Genomic DNA, 24,341 nt, shown 5'->3' on the forward strand with positions numbered 1-24,341 from the left:
TATGGAAGTGAAACTTGGACGATCGGAGTATCTGAGAAGAAAAGATTAGAAGCTTTTGAAATGTGGTGCTATAGGAGAATGTTAAAAATCAGACGGGTGGATAAAGTGACAAATGAAGAGGTATTGCGGCAAATAGATGAAGAAAGAAGCATTTGGAAAAATATAGTTAAAAGAAGAGACAGACTTATAGGCCACATACTAAGGCATTCTGGAATAGTAGCTTTAATATTGGATGGACAGGTAGAAGGGAAAAATTGTGTAGGCAGGCCATGTTTGGAATATGTAAAACAAATTGTTAGGGATGTAGGATGTAGAGGGTATACCAAAATGAAACGACTAGCACTAGATAGGGAATCTTGGAGAGCTGCATCAAACCAGTCAAATGACTGAAGACAAAAAAAAAAAAAAAGATTTTGTTACTGTTTGGTGGTTATTTAATTTGTTTTGGTAGTTACTGTTTATTTATGATTTAATTTTATATATTCATATTAAATTCAAACAAATAAATAAACTGCAATTCTTTTGAGCAAATAAAAAGAAAAATGATGCCTAATTAGAAATATAAATGCTCACATAAGAAATTGGCAGTTGGCATAAACCTAACCAATATGTAGGCAGGGTCAGCAACTTATGCTGCAGAGGAATCACTCGGCTCAAAAGCACATATACTGCTGTATAAACACATGTACACAATGTGCATTATAAGAACAAAATCACATCATTTAAATTCTTAGTACCATATAGAATGTTAGGTAGATTACCAGCCGTAAGTTCTCTAATAAAATCTCAGTACCAGGAGAGTACTGAGATAATCAGGATTATCATTTTTCATCTCACATGAAAGTATATTAAAAGATGTGTTTTTTTTAGTTTTTTTTTTGTCTTCAGTCATTTGACTGGTTTGATGCAGCTCTCCAAGATTCCCTATCTAGTGCTAGTCATTTCATTTCAGTGTACCCTCTACATCCTACATCCCTAACAATTTGTTTTGCATATTCCAAACGTGGCCTGCCTACACAATTTTTTCCTTCTACCTGTCCTTCCAATATTAAAGCGACTATTCCAGGATGCCTTAGTATGTGGCTTATAAGTCTGTCTATCTCATGTAGTTAATTAGGTAGTTTGTAAATTATGTTGTTTGGCGATTCTCAGCTTGAGTGAATAAATATCTTGGTGAACCAACTCTTGAGCACACCACATATAATTGACCATGGCCAAAACAACTATTTACCAACAGTAATCTAGCATTGTTTAGGGATTGTCCTTGTGATTTATTGATAGTCATTGCATATGATGTATTAATATTTATTATATTTAAAAAATATATTAATGTACATTAATATTCAACTTCCAATGTTGTTTATGCGTTGCATAATAATGTTAAACCCCAGAATAAAACAAAGCATTTAATATAATGTTGAATTATATTATACTAGCCGCCCGGGCCAGCTCTGCCCGGGCGGCTAGTATAATATAATTCCTGCTAGTAGCAGGGTGGCTAGCCCGTCGCGGAGAGAAAGGGTTATATTTTATTGTTAAAGTCGACTGGGCCGGCTTCGCCATCCTGGCGGTAGTCTTTTCGTAGAGTAAATGATTTACATATTGGTAGATTTTAGAGCGAGGTTGGACTGTATGTTCATAGGTGATGAATGAATTGGGACGGGAAGGGTAGCCTCTCAGTGGAGGGATGTAGTGGTCGTCCAGAAGGGAGGGCTACTGCATCTTGATGAAACTTAGAGGACCCTGATGGGACGCCAAAGAAAAGGCAAGACAGGGGGGCAGTCAACTGCCACGACAATCTGACATTCCTGCACATAGCCTAATGGCGGAGGCCAGGGATGTTTTAAAAAAGAAAAGAAAAAAGGACGTGGCATCTCAAAAATGTAGGTGATGAATGAAGACAATGCCTTGTTACTTGTTGAATAATGGTTTAATGAATTGTCGTCTTGACAGTTCATGAAATGAATTGTAACATAACATATAACTTGACATATAAAAATAAAAAATTAAATAAAACATTATAGCTAACGTTCATCTGAACAAAGAATGGAGTCCATCCAGTCTAAGAGTATGACGTGACTGCCTTGGATCAGATTCGAGCGCCAAATGCTAGTACGAGCAGAACTTTTCGGTGAGCGCTAGCACCCACTAGATCGGAGCACCGGATGGCTCGACATGGAACGGAACACATATTGAACGAAAAATTTAAACCACAATTTCTGTAAGAATTTTTTATTGATACTCTATCCATTAACCACAAATATTAATTAAAACTAACTTTGACTTATATATATGTTACCAGCAACATTGCGTGGATATTGGGTAATGTTGCCGAACAATGAAAATAAAGTAAAATGTATTACAATACATTAAAGTAGAAAAAAAATAAAAAGATATTATCTCATGTAGTTAATTAGGTAGTTTGTAAATTATGTTGTTTGGCGATTCTCAGCTTGAGTGAATAAATATCTTGGTGAACCAACTCTTGAGCACACCACATATAATTGACCATGGCCAAAACAACTATTTTCCAACAGTAATCCAGCATTGTTTAGAAATTGTCCTTGTGATTTATTGATAGTCATTGCATATGATAATCTTAAAGGGAATTGCAAACATTTAAATTGAAATTATTAGAATCCTTGTTATGAAAACATCTTCTCTTATATTTTTTCAGTAAGAAATGTTGCTTCTATGATATTTCTTGATAAATTTTTGATATATAGTCAACTTCCATTGCAGTTTTGGTGGCTCCAGATTCCGCAAGAGCATAACAGTAGTTACTATCTTTAATTCCAGGTGATGTGGTGGCTTGGTAAGATCTTCATTTAAATCTCCTGGAAGATTTAAATGAAGATCCATGGGGTAAGGCATATAAATTGTTCATGGAGAGATTTGGCCAACCAGTTCCTCCTTTAGCTCGAGGAAAAGCACAAAATATTGGTTGGCCCCTAGCCAATATGGTTTCGTTGGGGGCAAATCAACAGTAGGTGCTCTTCAGCACGTAATAGGATAGGCCAGAGACAGGAGTGCAGACACACGTGGCGTTAGAGGAGGAGTCCACGTGTGATGCTCCTCAATGTCAAAGATGCCTTTGGAAGTGTTCTGTGGGATGTAATAATTACTGCTCTGCAAGAAAAGAACATCAGCGGATATCTTGTGGGCGTAATAAACAACTACTTACGTAACAGGCGTAATGATACAGAATATGGCTGCGAGCGATTGAACATGTATGGCGTGGTTCCACAAGGGATCGGTCCTTGATCTGCCGTTGTGGAAGCTCATCTTCGACGGTCTGCTTAAACAGGCTCTTGAGCGGGGATGCAAAATTAGTCGCATATGCAGACATTCTTGTCCTCCTGGTTGCGGGGAAAACCGAGGAGGAACAGGCCAACTGGAATGTTCAGGTGGTAAGTGGATGGCTTAGGGCTAGAAGTCTAAGTTAGCATCGAGCAAGACTTCAGTAGTGGCCACTGTTGGTAAAAGATGAGTTAGAGATATGCAGGTATATGTAGATCGCTTCTCGGCCTCTGGCCCCGCACTGTAAACTTACTTTGCAATACCGGTGCGATTTTCTGCAAGAAAAGTGTCCTACGTACACGTCATCGGGATTGTACAACGATCGGTGGCGGTTAGTCAACCTACGTTGCTGCAGAATGCAAACAAAACAGCGGCCTAGTGTGTTGCAGTAGTGCTACCGTCGACGAAATAAGGACTTTTCCTTTGTATATCGGTGTTCCCATTCGTAGTTCATGAGGGCAAGGAAAGCTTCAGATCCTCTGGCAGGTTCGGGAAGCGATTTCGCTCCGACCTCGCCGGTGGTCATATAGGAGCTTTTAGCTTTTGACCAGTCGAGTGGGTTGTGTGAGAATGGACGGCCCATCTCGAGGAAGAAATTGTTGAATGCTCACCTTGCTTTGGGCTAGGTGATAGATTCATTCAGACTGTGTACGTAGTGCCTGGCGTCACAGTTGGTACTTTTCTTTTAAGCTGCGATGGAGCAATCCGGGGGAGGTTGCTTGGAGAACTTGGTCGGCCTGGTCTAGGACTTGGTAGCCGGGGATCCCTTCCAGCCGAGAAGGTCAATCGATAGGTCTCTGCCGAGGCCCCGGTCCTCCGCATAGGAGGTCTTCACAGAGATAGTGTAACGCCCTTGTGCCGTGGATTGCACTAAAACTCCAGCCGAAACCTCTGTCACGAGTTGTGCGGGGAAGACTGCGGTCGGATCCGCACAAGGAGTGCGCGGCTATGAGGGAAAAGCCAAGCCCGAAGGGCGGCTTCCCGCGAAGTCTGGGAAGACGGAAAACAGCGGTGCAGTGTTCGGTCCTGAGCGGGAAGTTTGCTGGAGGGAAGTCTGTTGTGCGGCAGGGGAACTCTGGGTCCGACAGTTTGGGGCGGATTGCGGAGATGCGAGCAGAATGTTCAAAAATCTCTAAAAAGGTGTCGAGGGTTGCATTGGAGCTTCGACAGTTAGTCGACTCCTACTTGAGGGAGTGTGGGTTGTTGGTCTTGGGTCTGGCACTTAAATGTGAGGGATTCCAGGGCGCTAACCTTGTCTTGGATTCGGTCGTGTCACCGCTATCTGGCAAGGTTGATCAGGTAGTGGAGGGAATTAGGGGCTTCAGGCCGGTGACGGGTGAAGCTCTTGGCGAACTCCGCAAGTTATTAAACGAATGGTGTCTCCTTCGCCGCAGTAGCTGCCGCGCCCGCACCAAAGTGTATTGGTCCGCCGCTGCCAGCCCAGGCGCCAGCAGCCAAAATTAAGCGAGCCACTGTCAAGGTGGTCTTAGTAAAACCTGGTCCGGGGACTTCCATCGGTAGCAATGGAGCTAACCTTTAGAAGGTCTGGATCCGAGCAGAGAAAGGATTACGATTAGGATTATGCTACTGGGATGGCAAGAAGAATGGGTATCTGGAACCAGTGGCCATTGGACCAAGAAGATGATTGAATTAATTCAAACTTATTTCGACTTATGTATATCTTGTAGCCCTGAAAATTTGAATTTTAGATGTTAAGTAATGCGACCACTAGGTGATGACAAACATATAGGAAATAATTTATTATATTAGATATTGGTGTTGCTAAATTGTGAAAAAAGGGGTATTTTTGACCTCTTTTTTAGATGTAACGTTTGAATTTTTGTTTTAAAATGATTCTGAAAGTGTGGGTATGGACCCTGTAAAGTTTGGTTAATGTATGTTTAGTATTACATGTCGCAGACACATTTTTACAGGAATAATATCAGTAATATTATAGTACAGGAATTTTGCAATATTTATAAAAGTTAAAAGGAAAAACACTAGTAGTAGCAAAAATACAGATGAGATAGGTTTAATAATTCTAGTATTTATCAATTAAAAAACTGCTTACTAATTGTAATAAAAAAAAATTGCAGAGCAATTTGCTATTATTGAAATTATGCAAAAATATAAAAATATGAATAACATTGATATTGATAGAAGGAAAATTAAAATATCTACAAACAATCAAATTAGAACCAGCTCGTAGAAATAGTTGAATTCATTTATTGAGAAAATAGAAAATAAATTTTTACACATGAAGCATAGGACAATATACTTCAGTAAAGGATTGAGAAGTAGAAACATCCCAGTTGCATACTATTATCTAAGCTGCAAGGTAGACACTAGTATAAGTAGGGAGAAATGAGGTGGCTGTCTGAATATGTTGAAGTCTTCCAAAACTATGCGTTATAGAGCTATGTATGAAAGACAGAGAAAGAATGTGTGCTTCGTTTTTTACTGATTCTATCAAACAACTCAATTGCAATACTACTTGCTGTGATTTACTTTAACAACATAAAACTTAGGTAACTATGAAAATAGAGATTTATAATTCTTAAAATTATTATTAGTTTTTTATCAGAAAAACACTGTATTACTCTGAATATATTCCTGAATATAAAAGAAATCAGAGGAAAGGAAAAAAGTGTTATAAAGTTATAACCAAGTTATATTGCCAAATGTGTAACATTTAATTTATACATTTTCTGATAAAAATTTTAATTTTTCAATATTGTGCTGTTTGTGAAATATATTTAGAGCATTGATTCCCAAAGTGGTCCAGGTGGATCCCCAGGTGTCCACGGGAGACTCGATGGGGGTCTACGTTGGCGTGACAAAAAAATGGGGGTTCACAATTTGTAAGCGGGGGTCCATGAAAAATGTTGGCGTGATTTTGTGTATCAATCTAGGCAGATAATGTTTTGGGAAGCTACTGTTGCTTGTAAAAACTTGCATATTCCATATTCAGTACAACGAACGTGTTGAGACTTGCAAAGCGCCGCCGCCGCCGTCCGCAACGCTTGTTCAGACGTGCAAAGGGATGAAATACGACTTGTGGTGTGTGTGTGCTAGCAATTTTGCATGAACTTGTTTGATTCTTCACTAATATAAATACGATTGCCAAGGATAAACGTTACTCATTTGTTTCCGGAATTTCGAAAAGAAAAGTAAAGTGAATAGATGTTAGCGTTTGCCAGTGTCGGAAAAAGTAGTAAGTACTTACCTGCTTTTTTGTTATACTTACTTTTATTTTATTTATTGTTTATTTATTTATTTGACAATTTATTGTACACGTCAGTAAATTACAAAAAATACATAGGTACAAAAGGCGAGGCTTATTCCTAAAGAAATTTCTTCCGTTTAAGGATTTATTAATTTTTGGTGTAAATTTTTTTTCAGATATATAAAAAACTATTGGAATCGACTTAAAAACTGACCCTGAACATACCATTTCCCAGTCGTAACCCTTATTCTGTAACATGTTGTATATTTTCATAAATTATACCTGTCTTTACATACTCGTAACGTGCATCAAAGTAATAAATAAATGATTAAAATCGCAGAGTTGTGATATCAAAATATTGGTTATTTAAAAGTATTTTCTATAGAATTTACAGAAATATATCAAAATATATTTAATGAAAAAATGTCTTACATCACATTAAAATCGGTTCAGCCATTTTCGTAAAACTTTATTATGATTTATTGCTTTTAATAATTAGAATCAGTTTGCCGCTAGTACTTTATTTCATAGCAATAATTAATTAATCCTATTCTGTTAAAATAGTCATATCCTGTTAAGTAAGACTGCCTTGAGATTACTAAAACAAAGTTTTTTTTTTATTTACCAGTAGGTAACTGATACGAAACATGGCTGAATCTAAGAAGAAATGTCGACTGTACAGTGTTGATTATTTAAAATTTGGATTTCTTCCATCAAAGGCAGACAAGCAATTGCCTATATGCCTTTTGTGCAGCAAAATTTTGAGCAATGACTCTATGAAACCATCGAAGATCATCTAAGAAGGTGTCATCCTGATAAAATAGGTAAAGATTTGAAATATTTTCAAACATTAAAGGAAAAATATGAAAAGAGACCTACCGTGCACAGTATGTTCGCTTCAACGTCTGAAAGTAACGATGATGGCTTGCGGGTATCGTAAAATATTTCATTACTTATAGCGAAATCTGGAAATCCGCACACCATTGGAGAACAGTTAATTTTACCCGCTGTTGAAGAGGTTTTAAAAACTGTTTTGCACAAATCTCCATTAGACATACTCAAAAGAATTCCTTTGAGTAACAACACTGTACAAAGACGTATTGATGAAATGAGCTCTGATATTGAAAGTTTCTTGTGTAACTATCTACAAACAACTTATTTTTCTATTCAACTGGACGAGTCAACTTTACCTGGTAATGAAGCATTATTATTGGCATATGTTCGATTTGTTATGGACGAAGAAATTCATGAAGAGCTACTATTCGCGAAAACTTTGGAGACGGACACTAAAGGTGAATAAATATTTAATGTCCTGAGTGATTTTTTAACGAAAAATCAATTCCATTCACAAACGTCATTTCGGTGGCAACAGATGGAGCTCCTGCCATGGTCGGGCGATATCGTGGGTTTATAAGTCATCTTAAAAGAATTATATCAGAGGTAACTGCAATTCACTGTGTCATCCACCGACAACACCTAGTAGCGAAAAATCTGAGTGATAGATTGCACCAATCGCTTCAACTTGTAATTAATGATGTTAACAAGATAAGAAGCAATGCATTGAATACACGTTTATTTGCCCAATTGTACGATGAAAATGATGAAGACTTCCAACGATTGCTCTTACATACTGAAGTACGCTGGTTGTCGAAAGGTGCATGTTTAACAAGATTTTACTCACTTTTTGAATCAGTTTTAGATTTTTTGGAAGGTAAAGATTCAGATTTAAAAGAAAACCTGATCACTTTGAAAGCTGACATCGCGTATTTGACAGATTTGTTCAAAAAATTTAATGACATTAACTTACAATTACAAGGGGACAGTCTCAATTTAATAAAAACAAAGGGTGTAATTTCAGCATTTCTTGGAAAATTGAAATTTATGAAGCAAAATATTAGTCTGCGCGTATTTTACCAGTTTTCAAACTTGTCACAGGTAGAATGCCTTGATGAGGTTATTCAGACATACGTTCAACATTTAATTGCCCTGCATGATGACTTCAAAATCAGATTTGAAGATATTCTGACGATGGAAATACCACCATGGATCATAAAATCCATTTGATGAAACGGAAGTGGAGAATGTGATATTACAAGAGGAGCTACTCGAGCTTAGCACTAATGAGGAGCTGAAGGTGAAATTTAAAAGAGGGTATCAAACATTTCGGCTGCAGGCAGAAATACCAGAAAAATATCCTGGACTGTGGAGAATTGCAAGAAAGCTTTTGATAGAGTTTTCCTCGTCATATCTTGTCGAAAAAAGTTTTAGTGTCATTACAAACATTTTATCAAAAAAAAGGAGCAGATTCAGTATCACAGAACGGGGAGATTTGCGCTTATTCCTAACAAAACTGAAGCCAAATATTGATAATTTGCTGTCAATCCATCAAGTACATCCCTCCCATTAAAATTGTAACTATTTTGTGATTGTCATTGTAGAAGTTACATTACGTTACTAATGTTTAATTTTAATTATATTACGACACTTTTGTTATATTACATTGCAATATGATAACAATAATAATTAATAGTGTAATGATTACATATTTGAATAAATGCAACAAAAAAAAAAAATACTATTTTTCTTTTGCTTTTTACACTCTGAATGGGAAGTTTTCTAAATAAAATAAGTGAGAATTGATTGCTTTCTTGTGCTGTGAGTGGATGTCAAAAATGTAAAGTTGGATGGAAGCATTTTTTTTTATTGGCCAACTTTACTTTTTTGACATCCACTCACAGCACAGTCAATCAAAAATTAAGCGATCAATTCTCACTTTTTTTTTGGAAGCTGTTAGTTCGTGGAACTCAGCCGTAACGCAAATTTTCATAGTTAGATCTAATCTTCACATTTTCCGTCGACTGGAAATATGGTAGAAATGTAGCTGCAGGGGGTCCACCAGAACCAGCAAAATTTTGAAAGTGGTCTATGAGAAAAATAAGTTTGGGAACTTCTGATTTAGAGTAATACAGTGAATGAGCAATTAGTTTTTCTGATAAAAAACTAATAATAATTTTAAGAATTATTAATCTCTATTTTCATAGTTACCTAAGTTTTATGTTGTTAAAGTAAATCACAGAAAGTAGTATTGCAATTGAGTTGTTTGATAGAATCAGTAAAAAATGAAGCACACATTCTTTCTCTGTCTTTCATACATAGCTCTAATGCATAGTTTTGGAAAACTTCAACATATTCAGACAGCCCCCCATTTCTCCCTACTTATACAAAACAGTAATTCAATTGATAAATCTGTGTAGGTGGTCTCTTAAATTTAAAATAGCTCTGAATATTGTATTAGCAAAACAACACCTTTTTTTTACAAACTCTACAAATAAAATTATTACTTGACAATGTAACTTCTTATATAAGAATGTAAATTTTATTGTATTGTGTACAGTATAATGACTACAATAGATAGGCTGTAGATACATTATCAAACTATCCTAAGTGCAAAACAGATGACCAATGTAAACGTATGTTGACTGGAATATAGTTATTCTACCATTAACAAAGTTTCTTATTTCCGTTCTCAGAAAATTCATTTGGATGATTCTCAAACCAGCTTTATCCCCTGTTTCACTGAATTTTTCATTATTTGATTGTGAAGGTTCCTTTATAGTCTAAAATAGTAAGTGGTAATCAGACAGATTCAATTCATAGCTATATTATCGATAAGACCGAAAGAACACCCTATTTGTGTTCACAGCCATTATTAAAGCAACTGTAAGTGGATAAATCATTTTCTCAAAGAATTAAAAATTAATTGTGCCTTACCATTTGCTTAGAGCAGATTACTATCCTAATTTTTTCATTCAATAGAAGTGAATAAAATATTATACAACCCTAAAAAGTTAAATAATGTATTAATTGGTTATTAAATTATAACGTTAGTAAATAGTAATACACAGTAATGTAGTAATGTAATTTTGAATGGTAAAGAAGTATATGTAAATAAAGTGCATACAATGCAATTGTTATAATCTTTTGAAGAATTTTATTGTTTTTCTTAAAAAGAAAGATTAGAAGGTAACGTTGAAACTATTGATTGGTATCAAGGTAATACAGCTAAAACTTTGTCTCTGTTTTCAAAATGTTATAAAAGTTGTCTTAGCCACAAAACTATTTGCCCTATTTTAAGGAGATAAGTAAAAAATTAAGGTTTTTTAGTTGATAAATACTGGACTTACTGAACCTACCTTATCTGCATTTTTGCTAGTTGTGTTTTTCCTTTTAACCTTTATAAGTATTACAAAATTCCTGTACTTTTAATGGTCATTAATCCTGTAACAATGTTTTGTGGCATGTAATATAGTATAATTTGACATAATACTAAATGCTTTTGTTTCATGCTAGGGTTTAATATTATTATGCAGTGCATAAACTCTGAAAGTTGAATTTTTTTATATATATGTATACTATATTTTTAATATATTAGTATACATACATATATATATTATAAGTTTTTTAATATACTTTTAGTTGAGGTAAAAAATTATAATCAATCTACTGAGATTTCATTAGAAAACTTAGGGCTGACAATCTACCTTACATTCTGAAGAGACTGAATTAATGTAAGTTAGATTTAATGATGTAAGAGTAATAAAATTTTGTGTGATGTGATTTTGTTCTTGTAACTGAATGCATGTGTCTGTATAGCATTGTATGTGGCTTTGGGCACGGTGATTCCTGTACTTGCATGAGTTGCTGATTCCTGTCCATTTATTGGTTAGGTTTGTGCCTACTTCCTATTTCGTATATGAGCATTTATATTTCTAATTAGATATCATTTTTAATTTTTATTTGCTCAAAGAACTCTTTATCTATTTTCTTGAATTTATTACATATATATAGAATTAAATATACTAATTTAAACAAACTGTATGAAAATCGCTTTCTAATTCTGGAAGAAATAAAGATTATTACTATTTTCTTATGCAATTTTAGAAATAAGATTTGAGGTGATAAACTAATAAAATTTTATAAGTGCATGAGCACATGTCTAGGCATAGAAATCATTGTATAAAAAATGAACCTCATAATTGGTCACCGAGGATAATATCCCTAAACATATTGAATAACTGTTAAGATTTTACTGGGAACATATGAACAGAAATGGGCAAACTGTCCCAAAACTGTGTTCATTCAGGGTGGGATGACCTTAGTCATCAAATGTAGAACAATGGCAGATATGAGTGCATTCACTTCCAAAGAGCCTTTGTTAGCTTGTGTGTTTGTCCATTAATGTCCGCACACTGGTAGAACATTGAAGAACATTATGAATGACTTCTTCATACATTTTGGAAAATCGTGACCATTATATCAAACGTTACCAACATGCAAGAAGAAGGCTTCTGCAATGGGAAGTGTTCTTGACACACCACTTCCGTGGCAGTGGGAGGCCAAGCACTCGAGCTGAGATGGGTGCTACTGTGGAGGCATTGATTCAATGATCACCAATGAAATTAACGCGCAAATGTTCTTCAGAATTAGGTATTCCAAGATTGACAATGTGCGGAAGGACTTGAAAGATAAATGTTTTTGTCCAGCCACAGTTAATGACCTTGATCAACGTGTTTACGCATGTCAGTTATTGTTTGAACACTTTTTGAAAACAAAAGATAAAAAGAATGTCATGTTCTAAAACTAGTATGCAATTTATTGAAGCTCTCATAACTGTAATGGTTTTTGTGGGCGAAAGACAATCCTCACTTTTTTGAAGAAAACAAAACCATTCACCTCATATTATGATTTGTGGTGGGATGACAACTGAACATCTCCTTCTTCCTTATTTTTCTGACGGTACAGTTAATCAAAATAGTTTACCGAGATTGATCAATGAGTGGTTGCTTCCAGAATTAACAGCAAAAGGGATCGCGACATCATTACGCTTCAGCAAGATGATGCTTCAGCACATTTTGTTGAAAAGGTCTCACCTCAATGAAATTTTTCAGAATTGCTGGATCGAACTTGGGTCAGAAGAGTTGCCAGCTCCATTGTCGTGGCCAGCAAGAAGCCCTGATATCACTGCACCTGACAATGCATTCTGCAGTTTTGTAAAAGAGAGGAGTTTTGGAAAACAAAGATACATCAACAAGAAGTGGCTCCAGGATGCTGTTTGGTTAGCATTTGAAGTGATCACCCCTGATATGCTGTTGTGGATGAACAATTAGACAAGGAGGCGCATGCAGCTGTGATTTGAACATGGTAGAACCCACACAGGTGTTTTAGATCTCTCTTTTTTTCCTCTCTTTTTCCTGTTTAGCCTCCGGTAACTACCATTTAGATAATTCTTCAGAGGATGAATGAGGATGATATGTATGAGTGTAAATGAAATGTAGTCTTGTATATTCTCAGTTCGACTATTCCTGAGATGTGTGGTTAATTGAAACCCAACCACCAAAGAACACCGGTATCCACGATCTAGTATTCAAATCCGTGTAAAAATAACTGGCTTTACTAGGACTTGAACGCTGTAACTCTCGACTTTCCAAATCAGCTGATTTGGGAAGACGCGTTAACCACTAGACCAACCCGATGGGTAGGTGTTTAAGATCTGTAGTTGGTAAGCTGCACCTATCCTAATAATTTTATAACTGGCATAAAGGAACTTCCCGACCACCTGTAGAAGAATGTACTCAGAAAGTATCAGTAATGCTACATGAATCACTTGGTGTAAGTAAATCATGGAAGTGATAACTATTGATCTGATCAATAAATTTGTTTTTTTATCCATAGTAACTTAGAATAAACTTTAAAAATTACTTTAAATAATTGATAAAAAATTGATTATTTTTATTTGTTAAAAATAATTTTTTTTTATTATAAGTACATGCTGTTCTTCATTTTTATGTTTTTTTATATTTCATTTTATTTGTTTTTGTTGTTTTTTTTAGCTGTTATGAGTGTTCTTTTACTGTGCAGTATTGCCAGACAGAAAATTTTGAAATTATTTAATAAATTATAAAGAGTAACTTCCATTCAAACTATACTCTGTTAAACTTAGATCTTCAATTTTAAAACAATGAATTAAAATTTTGTTATATAAATATAAAAATTATTATAAAGTTGGCAAAACTGATCATAAAGGAAAGGTAATCTGCATAGACCGTATTACGAGTGAAAGTATTAATATATTTGATGAAACATTTTTTGTAATACTAATTTATAAAGTGTAGCTATGTGTACTGTAGTTTGTAATAAGAGTTGAAAATTTTGCTTCTTCTGTATTTCTGAATTTTATACACATCCTGGTTAATTTTTTATTTTATTTAGTGTGGTCCACTATAATCCCTAATTGAATTTTTTTCCCTGTGTTATGCTTAAAAAATGTTCAAGTTTTCTAATAATATTTTCAAATTTATCATATATTATATTGTAATATAATATTTTAAATGTTTCATTTGAAGTGCACCATTATTTTGTAAAATAATGAACCTGGTTGTTAACCATATTAAATTAAAGAATAAATTTATTTTTATCTATATTCTTTTTTACACTTAAGATTCTTACAGACTAGGTTTTTTAAATTTATTTTTGTCAAGACTGGGCAAAGCCTGTGTAAATTACTTACTATAAAAACTTTGTTAAGTGTTCTTACTGTATTTTAACTTATCTGGTTGTATGTTTGATTATTTCTTGTACTTAATTTTATGTTATTTCTTTGTTTTTTAATTTTTTTTCTTAACGGTATAAATTATTATACAAATAAACTTACTATTAGAAAAATATAAACAAATTGAAAAAAATAATTATAAAAATATTTCCTTTTTTTACTGTATTTTAACTTATTAATGTTGTAAAATATAACCATTTACAATATATAAAACAAATTTACTAATTCATTTAACCCTTACTGTTTTATAATTATATTTGTTTAATTTTATTTCTTTGCTGCAGGTAACTGACAAAAAACATTTAACAGCGCCTGAAATAGATCCACTTCACATAGGGAGTGGTAACATTCCATTGAATCCTGCTGATGTTGACGTCCCCTTGATTAAAGTTGAACTGGTTGATGTAAAGCAAGAAGAAGTGGTAAGACAATTTAGATGTTACAGAAATAAATTATTTTCCTTTATCTCTCTTATTTATTATTTATTCTGTGCTTTAATAGTAATTTTCCAAATATTTAAAACTCAGAATTGTACTATGTACAGTCATATATGTACAATCATATAATGATTAATTTAAAAGAAAAATAATAGTCCAGTAAGTTCTTGAATATCTTTAAAAATTCTGACATTTTAATTTTGAGATTTAAAATTGTTGTGTGGTTTCAAAATTAGTAATGAAATAATTCAATGCACTTCAATTAACTTTCCTTTAATTATCTTCTTATTTACTTCAGTGCTTCTCTTCTTCTACCACTTATTCTTTTCTTTTTCTTGGTGTTTTTCTGTTAATCTTTTTTTTAAAGTTGTCACAGTTTTCTGTCTTTTTTTTATTTTTATGCTTACTTTGTTCATTTTTCATTTCCAATACAGTTCTTGATATATACATTTTTGTTGAAACTTGCTTATGATTTTATTTAACATAAATGGCTTTTTGCCACTTTATTTTTCGAATATTATTACAGTAAGAAGTAGGTGGAAATTAAATTTCATAGCATTTTTAGCTGTTTTTATTTTAAACATGCCTAATGTTTAAAATTAATGTTTAGTGTTTACATTTAAATTTTAATGTTTTCCTACTTATCACAAAATGATATAAAAAACCCACCACCGTTCATACTAGGATAAATTATTTGTTATGAAATAAGAGGAAATCAAACAACACGATTTCTCATGTCCAGATTTTTTACCATTAATGACTAGGGATTTTCCAAATTAAAATAACATTTTTTCTAACCTCATATTTCAAGTTATCATTCACAGGATTCACAAATGAGTATTCAGCAGATCCCTGATTATGGCAAGTATTCCAAAAAAAAACAAATTTTTGTCTGGTTGCCCAGAAAAAACAAATTTATTTCTGTCTATTGGCTGTTTATTTAGTTGCAATAGTACCAGAATATGTTCCTGTTATCCTCTTTGACCAAAAATTCACCCTCTTCTTTTCAACTAAGTTGTGTTCCAGTAATGCTTTAACTGCTTCGCTTTCATTGTATTCTTTATCCAAATTCAGTGATTTTTCACATTGTAGGTTTAAGAAAAATTAAAAAAGTATATCTTATCTTGTGCTGTTCTACTCACTGAAAATGTTTTACAGTAGTTATTTCTAATTTTTAACCAGAAATTTCTGTTGCCATGATTTTTAATTGTTTGCAGTTACTGTTTTACATTACTTTATATTCATCCTAATTAATAAAATTCATGCAACAAATTAAAAACACACTTATGATAATTAAACATCTTTATTTCATATATGCTTTAATCATTTAGTATCAGGAAAAAGGAAATAAAAGATCTAAGGGAGAAGTTACTGTAAACATATTTTAAATTAAGAAATCTAACGTAAAAGTAAATGAAACAGCTCAAAGTAGTATAAGTTACTCAGTTTAAATGTAATAAATTAAAAAAAAAACAATAACAGCTTCTTTAAAGTCTATAAAGTCTTATGCCTCAAACAGAAGCAAATTTTAATGTAATTGTTTTTCACCGAATGCAATCGGCCATATTTCTCCAGTTAGAGATCTATTTCTTCAGAGCCATATTATTGTCAGTATTTCAAACATTAAAGTAAGAATGATGTGAAACTAACAAAGCTCTGTATCAGAAAAGAGCAGTTGATTGTTCAGAAGAGAAGTTGGATTATACAGTATTATGAGGCATATTTATAAAGTAAGGATCCATTCATTGGTCATTGAAAAAAAATTAACTAGCGAAAAAATGTTTTTACTTAGAGTTTTATTACTTTACTTTTGTATATAGTCACCAGTCAATTCTAAGGACTGTTCATAACGCTAAACCAATTTCTTTAACCCCTCTGCATAGAAGTTTGCCGCCTCGAAATTGAATTAGTTGACAACGGCAGTCTTGAGTTCCTCATCGTTTTCAAACTGTTGTCCACCAAGCCACTTTTTCAAATGTAAGAAGAGGAAGTAGTTGCTAGGTGCAAAGTCGGTACTATATGGAGGGTGGTCAAAAATTGCCAACGAAAATCTTGAATCTTCTTGGTTAAGACAGGACGTGTATTGTCGTAAAGGAGGGTTACGTCAGACAACAGTTTCCCACGCCATCAATTTCAGATCACACGTTTAAGTTTGGTGAGCGTTTTGCAGTACATGTTAGCTGTAATTGTTGATCCATGTTCTATGAAATCAACCAAAATGACACAATTTTCATCCCAGAAAACTGTAGCCAACATTTTTCGACTCAAGTATGAAGATTGCTTAAACTTTTTCGGTTTTGGGGAACTTGAATGGCGTCAGTGCATTGACTGTTGTTTCGATTCTGCATTGGTGTAGGATATCCATATCTCATCACCTGTAACAATATGGGAAAACAAATCATTTCCATCTTGTTATAGCGGTCCAAAAATGCTCGTCCATTGCACATTCTTTGCTCTTTGTGTTGGTCAGTGAGAATTTTTGGTATCCACCTTGCACACAGTTTGTGATCCGAGCTTTTCTGTGACAGTCATGTAGATAGTGGTGCATCCAATATGTGGAAATTCAGCAGCCAGAGCACTAATTGTCAGTTGCTGATCACATCGCAGTTTTCAGTTCCCTTGTTCAACAATTTCATTGGTCTGAATACTGGCACTTCGCTCTTTATTATGCACATTTGTGCAGCCATTTTGAAAGTCTTAACGCCATTGTGTAACCTTTCCTTCACTCATTAATGTAGGTTCATACACTAGGAACAACTCTCAATGAATTTCAACAGCCGAAGATCATTTTGCCCACAAAACTGGCAAGAGAAACAATTTTCGTGGACATTGCGATCTGCATTCACTGGCAGGCAAACGACTGCTGAATCAAAACAACAATTGCAATGGCTTTGTAAATAGCTAATAGATGACCCTGCATGCGTGTAACTGTGCTCAGACCTGCTAATATTTAAATATAAGCTGATGGCAGTTACTTTATTAATATGCCTCGTAAAATACTAGGTGAAGTTACTGCAACAGTGTTTCAGTTCCTGAAAATTATTATAACACAATAGATACAGTAATAAAAAAATGTAAATACTCATTTGATTTCACTCCCAGTAGAATAGGCTTATAGAAGAAAAATGTGTCATTGCAGATATTTATAATCAAATAAGAAAAAAGTAACCATATCCATATTTTTTGCAATATTGCATTATGCAATGGTTGCCTTAGTGTGTTTAGTTTGTCAATACTTTAAACTTCTTCCCTTTTTAATTTATCTTAAATCCTTTCATGTCATTTTCTATAAACATGACTAATTTTTTAATATTTTAAATGCCTTTTTTATATCTTTTCTGCTGCCAACATTTTATCTCCACGAAGCATTATATGCCTTATAAATATTTTTAAGAATTTCTTTGTAACTCATAAATCTGCATGTGGTACCAGTAAATGTGTAAATTTATTTTATCCGTAAAAGTCCTTATGTATAGCATCAGTCTAATATCTTTTTAAAAACCAAAATTTGTTATGTTCAATATCTTAACATATAATCTGACATCTGCTAGCTTCCACTTCCTTTGACTTTTTTCTTCCAAATTGAATTTTTCTGTTAGCAATGTATGAATCCATACTATTAGTAGTTTCAGAGACAAAATATTATTATATACATTTTAACAGGAAAATGTTTATATTGTTTTGTCTTAAAATTGTAATTCTAGTCTCAATTTTTTCTTTTTGTTACTTTAGTGCAAAACTTGCCTTTTCTTATAGCCATTTGTTTTTTGTGGTTTTATAAGTATCCTTACATTCTAAATGTTAACCATTCATTGTCAGTGAAACATAAGAATGGTAACATTAATAACATTTACCGTAACAAGAAAAACATAATTTAAAAACTTAATTTTTTAATGTTTTGTTATATTAACTTTACAAAATACCTTTTTTTTTAATAATTAGATAATGTAATATTTTGCAATATATTTTATCAAGAAATAATTTTGAAATTATCATTTGGTGTTTTAAAAACGTTAAATGTTATAACATGTTGTTTTCACAGTTATCGTTAGTAAACTGGAAAACCATTAATGTATTATAACTGTTAAAGTAAGTGGTAAAGTGAAATATAAAGAATTGATTTAAAGAATTATCAACTGCAAATCCTCCTTAAATTCATTGAACAATTATTTATTGTCTCTATTGAAACAAGGGTATATTTTTTTGTCTTGGTGTTAAACCACTTATAGATTACCACCCACTTGTTTGGTAAATCTTAGATTAAATTTTTTACCATTCAGTTTTTTCTGTCTTATGTTTTTTGACACATGTTTTAGAAACAGCAGTCACTATAATTTGAAATATACACAATTTCTGTTGTGCAATAAATCTAGTGTCTAGTTTGTCACTACTAATCTGTGATTAGAAGCAGTGTTATGCACAGTAAATTTTTAAAACAATCAAAATAATTACCTATTCTGGTAACAGGTTAAGGATTAATCGTATAAATTAATTATGAGAAAATATAAAATATGTACTTTGTGATATAATTTAAAGCTGTAAAAATGAAAATAATTATAGAAAATATATAGGTATGTGGTAATTTTTTTTTTTTTGTCTTCAGTCATTTGACTGGTTTGATGCAGTTCTCTAAGATTCCCTAACTAGTGCTAGTCATTTCATTTCAGTATACCCTCTACATCCTACATCCCTAACAATTTGTTTTACATATTCCAAACGTGGCCTGCCTACACAATTTTTTCCTTCTACCTGTCCTTCCAATATTAAAGCGACTATTCCAGGATGCCTTAGTATGTGGCCTATAAGTCTGTCTCTTCTTTTAACTATATTTTTCCAAATGCTTCTTTCTTCATCTATTTGCCGCAATACCTCTTCATTTGTCACTTTATCCACCCATCTGATTTTTAACATTCTCCTATAGCACCACATTTCAAAAGCTTTTAATCTTTTCTTCTCAGATACTCCGATCGTCCAAGTTTCACTTCCATATAAAGTAACACTCCAAACATATACTTTCAAAAATCTTTTCCTGACATTTAAATTAATTTATGTTGTAAACAAATTATATTTCTTACTGAAGGCTCGTTTAGCTTGTGCTATTCGGCATTTTATATCGCTCCGCCTTCGTCCATCTTTAGTAATTCTACTTCCCAAATAACAAAATTCTTCTACCTCCATAATCTTTTCTTCTCCTATTTTCACATTCACATTCATGGTCCATCTTTGTTATTTCTACTAAATTTCATTACTTTTGTTTTCTTCTTGTTTATTTTCATGCGATAGTTCTTGCGTAGGACTTCATCTATGCCGTTCATTGTTTCTTCTAAATCCTTTTTACTCTCGGCTAGAATTACTACATCATCAGCAAATCGTAGCATATTTATCTTTTCACCTTGTACTGTTACTCCGAATCTAAATTGTTCCTTAACATCATCAACCGCCAGTTCCATGTAAAGATTAAAAAGTAACGGAGATAGGGGACATCATTATCGGACTCCCTTTCTTATTACGGCTTCTTTCTTATGTTCTTCAATTGTTACTGTTGCTGTTTGGTTCCTGTACATGTTAGCAATTGTTCTTCTATCTCTGTATTTGAACCCTAATTTTTTTTAAATGCTGAACATTTTATTCCAGTCTACGTTATCGAATGCCTTTTCTAGGTCTATAAACGCCAAGTATGTCGGTTTGTTTTTATTTAATCTTCCTTCTACTATTAATCTGAGGCCTAAAATTGCTTCCCTTGTCCCTATACTTTTCCTGAAACCAAACTGGTCTTCTCTTAACACTTCTTCCACTCTCCTCTCAATTCTTCTGTATAGAATTCTAGTTAAGATTTTTGATGCATGACTAGTTAAACTAATTGTTCTGTATTCTTCACATTTATCTGCCCCTGCTTTCTTTGGTATCATGACTATAACACTTTTTTTGAAGTCTGACGGAAATTCCCCTTTTTCATAAATATTACACACCAGTTTGTATAATCTATCAATCGCTTCCTCACCTGCACTGCGCAGTAATTCTTCAGGTATTGTATGTGGCTATGGTATGTGGTAAAAAAAAATATATATATATATATATTTTATGGGTATGAACCAAAAATTTAGCACTTTTTTTTGGCTGATTATTTAATTTAGCACAGAAGCTAACATAGAAACTTGTGTATGGGAGTATGAAAATGGGAATTTGAAGCATATGAAAAATGTTATGTCTGACTACAGTTGAAATCTAGGACCCCCAGATGAAAGGCCAAGACATTACTACTTCACAGAGATTGGCCAATTTCATTGTAATTATAAAATGTAAATGTAAATTAATCAGTATAATCAGTAATTTGGTTATCCTAAATTTACAATTTTGGCCAGTTTTACTACAGAAACTGTGTTGTATTTTATATATAACACTGAAGTTTTATATGATTTTCCATCATTTTTTATTCATGACATGTTAGAAATATTAATCATTTTATGTCAACATGTCTATAGCAGTTAACAAGTTAAATTAAAAAATTAGTTTTAAAGAAAATTAGTCACTTTGCATAAATATATGCAAAATTTTAAAATTAATTATTTTACACAGAAGGTACGTAAATGACATTGTGTGTAATGATTACACACAATAGAATGTGCAAAATAAGGGAAATGGTTGTAGGAAAGATACAGACAAGATAATAATTAAGGAACTATTGAAAAAACTTAAGAATTATTGAAATTCAACTACTTTTTTGTATTATACATTTCATATAAGAACTCATGATTTCAAAAGTTAGTATACATGTTAGTACCTACAAACAGGAGCCAAATCACTTTATGTTCTTACTCACAATTACATGACAGATTGATTACAACTAATTTCTCTTCTTTCTTAATATTTCAGTATTTTTTTTTTTTTTATTGTTTTCTATTCCATTTTACATAAGTAAATGCTTTTTAAAATTTTGCATTTCATCAGTGTACTTTCTAAAATAAATCTGAGGGCTAATATATTTTGTCATGTTCTAATGTGTTTCCTGAACCCAAATCATTTTTTCTAATGCCTCTTTATTTTTTTATAAATTATTGCATTCTCTATATCAACAGAATTATATTTTAGGTGGTGTATCATCAGTTACTACAACTTTATTCTAGTTTGAATCTTTCAGAGTCAAATTAAAATGCAGTGTTCCTCTACACAAAAAAAAATGTTTATTTAAAATTGATAGCTTTTTCCTCATCGTTATACATATTCCCACCACCTATTAGCTCTTTTTTCACTTTCTAATAGTATCCTTTCATCCACATATCTGATAGTATTACATTTTTGGTAATTACGCTTAGCATATTCTTGTTTTCCTACACACCTGTATTTCCTATTATTACAAGGGTCATCCAGAAAGTGAAAACGTTTGACCTTGGCATGTGTCTCCGTTCCTTTTAACCGTTACAGGGACATCTCATTAAACTCTCTTCACTATAAGCACAATGTAGCTAATCTGTGATGCTATACAGACTTTTGAATTGTTTTACACACTTCAAAACGTGTGACAAAATGAAAATTCTGCCAAATGTGATGTGCGTAGTTTGACTTGGTTTTTGGATGTATAGATGTTTCAGCCCAAAAAAAACTTAGACAAATAGAGTTTATGGCAATAATGTGATGAATGACGCGTCAGTTAGGACATGATGCATTGTGTTTTAACGGGGCATGAACAGATGTACACAATAACAAACATTCTGGTTGACCATATCTGACCTCTGAAGAATTCAAAATCTATTGGTTGGTTTTATGCCTAGAGGATAGACAATATTCTTAAGAGGCAAACTGTCAGGTGCTCCACCACCTGTGATCCACCTTACAAAACGAACAGCATAGAATGTTGTCCAGTGGCAGTGACTTCGTCCATGAAAATGCTTGCTCACATTCAGCTGCAGAAATTCAAGCTTTGCTTCAATTTTTTTAGCTGGGGAATTTTTTAGCATCTACCACATAGCCCTAAATTGGGGCGTAGAAACCATCATTTATTTCTGAAGTTGAAAAAGTTTTTAGGAGGCAGGTACCTGAAAACAATGATGAGTTAGAAGTAATTGTTAGTGAAATGAAAACCTTAGCAGCATAATTGGACAATTAAGATATAGAAAAAATTGTACCACATTTTGAAAGAGTTTGAATTTATGTGACAATGTTAAAACATAATTTTTTAGTGGTTCCTGTAAATATAAAATAAATATATTGTTTAATTAGTTTTTATCTTGATTTTTCTATATAAAATTGTTTTTTTTTGTTTACAATCTGGACAACCCTCATATTTCCTTTTTACATCACTATATCTATTTCAATCAATCTTCCTTTTCTGTTTGAATTTTTTTCTTATATTTGAGTTCCACAAACCAATTATATAAAAACTTTCCTTGAATTTTCTAAGGCTTTCGACATAGTTGGTCACAGAAAGCTTTTTAAAAAAAACTATATGCTCTATAGTTACATAATATGTATGTATAACTTTTAATAAGTAATGATACTTTCTTAATTTACCTCATTGTTAATTAATAATAATATTAATATGGATTGAAATTGTGTTTTGTTACAGATATTGAATGCGCCAATTAGTGAACCGTGTTTAGATAAAGACCCATTAAGCACTGATGTTAAAATTGAGATCAAAGAGGAGGAGAACAAGGAATTAGATTGTTTGTTAATGCCTGTCAATCAAACAGAAGATTGCATAAAATCTATTTGTGTAAGTTGCTTTAGTTTGTTGTTCATACTTTAACTTAACAATATAGAATTGTTGCACATTCTATATTGTAGATTTTAGTAATATTTGAAATATATACACACACACAGTAAATATTGTTTTTAGTGTCCTCAAAGAATTATTATGTTATAAGGGATTAGTAACCTTCAAGGGTTTATAGTGGATCTCCAAGGGAGGGTCACTAAAACCAATAGTCACAATTACCAGTGTTTAGGTAGCTTAGTGATAATACTTTAATGCCATCTACACTGATATATTGTAATACAGTAAAATAATTTATTTCTGTAATAAAATAATATAAAAAAACAAAGATATGCAATAATAAATATAAATACGGTACACTAAAAGAAGATAAGAAAAAAATAGTAAAAATTACTTTTTCCATGAAAAGTTGGTTATTTTACTTTGTTTCAATCATTTCATGTTATAATACAGTTTTGTAAGTTCTTTTCTAAATCAAAACAAACACTCTTTGTTTCTTCATTAGCAATCTCTGTAAAATGGAGAAATCAGCAAATAGTTTTTATGCCGCCAAAACTTCTGGAAAATTTGGCGGGTTGTTTGATGTCTTCAGGGGTATTCCATTTTAATTCAACAAATTTCCAAAAATTTTATTGCATCACTATTTTTGATTTTGATGATATTTGGTATATAACTAACCTACTTCATAGTGGCCAAAAAAGATTTTTTCTTGAGTAATAGACTATTTTCTAACTTTCCAACAGGTAAAAACAGTCATTTTCATCACTTTTTCCATGAGCTGTAGCATTCTTATTTTACATCCTACAGTGGTCAAAAAGGACGTTTTGGAAAGAGTTAAGTGGAAGTTAATCTTAGTATACTCAACTTTTCAAATTTTGTAAACAAAATTCATTTTGTTTACAAATTGTTTTTTTTTTTTTAAATTTTGTGCCCAAAATAAATAATGAAGGGCTTAGGGAAACAGGCCTGTTTTTTACCTTTTAACTCTTAGATACTAGTAGTACATATAAACAAAATTGGATGGTTATAAGTGTCCTTCATTAAAAAAAATTGCCG

General features: G+C 32.7%; 1 protein-coding gene across 1 annotated transcript in view; it reads left to right on the forward strand.

Annotated features, from left to right (window-relative positions):
- Positions 1 to 24,341, forward strand: part of LOC142317963 (uncharacterized) — a 212,881-nt gene that overhangs the window by 178,960 nt on the left and 9,580 nt on the right. Inside the window, exons 19-20 of the mRNA XM_075354495.1 lie at positions 14,420 to 14,557; positions 23,136 to 23,285. Of these exons, the coding sequence (XP_075210610.1) occupies positions 14,420 to 14,557; positions 23,136 to 23,285 (288 nt within the window). The remainder of the gene's footprint in view (positions 1 to 14,419; positions 14,558 to 23,135; positions 23,286 to 24,341) is intronic.

Source organism: Lycorma delicatula, chromosome 1 (genome assembly GCF_047948215.1).
Source record: "Lycorma delicatula isolate Av1 chromosome 1, ASM4794821v1, whole genome shotgun sequence".
NCBI classification, from domain to species: domain Eukaryota; kingdom Metazoa; phylum Arthropoda; class Insecta; order Hemiptera; family Fulgoridae; genus Lycorma; species Lycorma delicatula.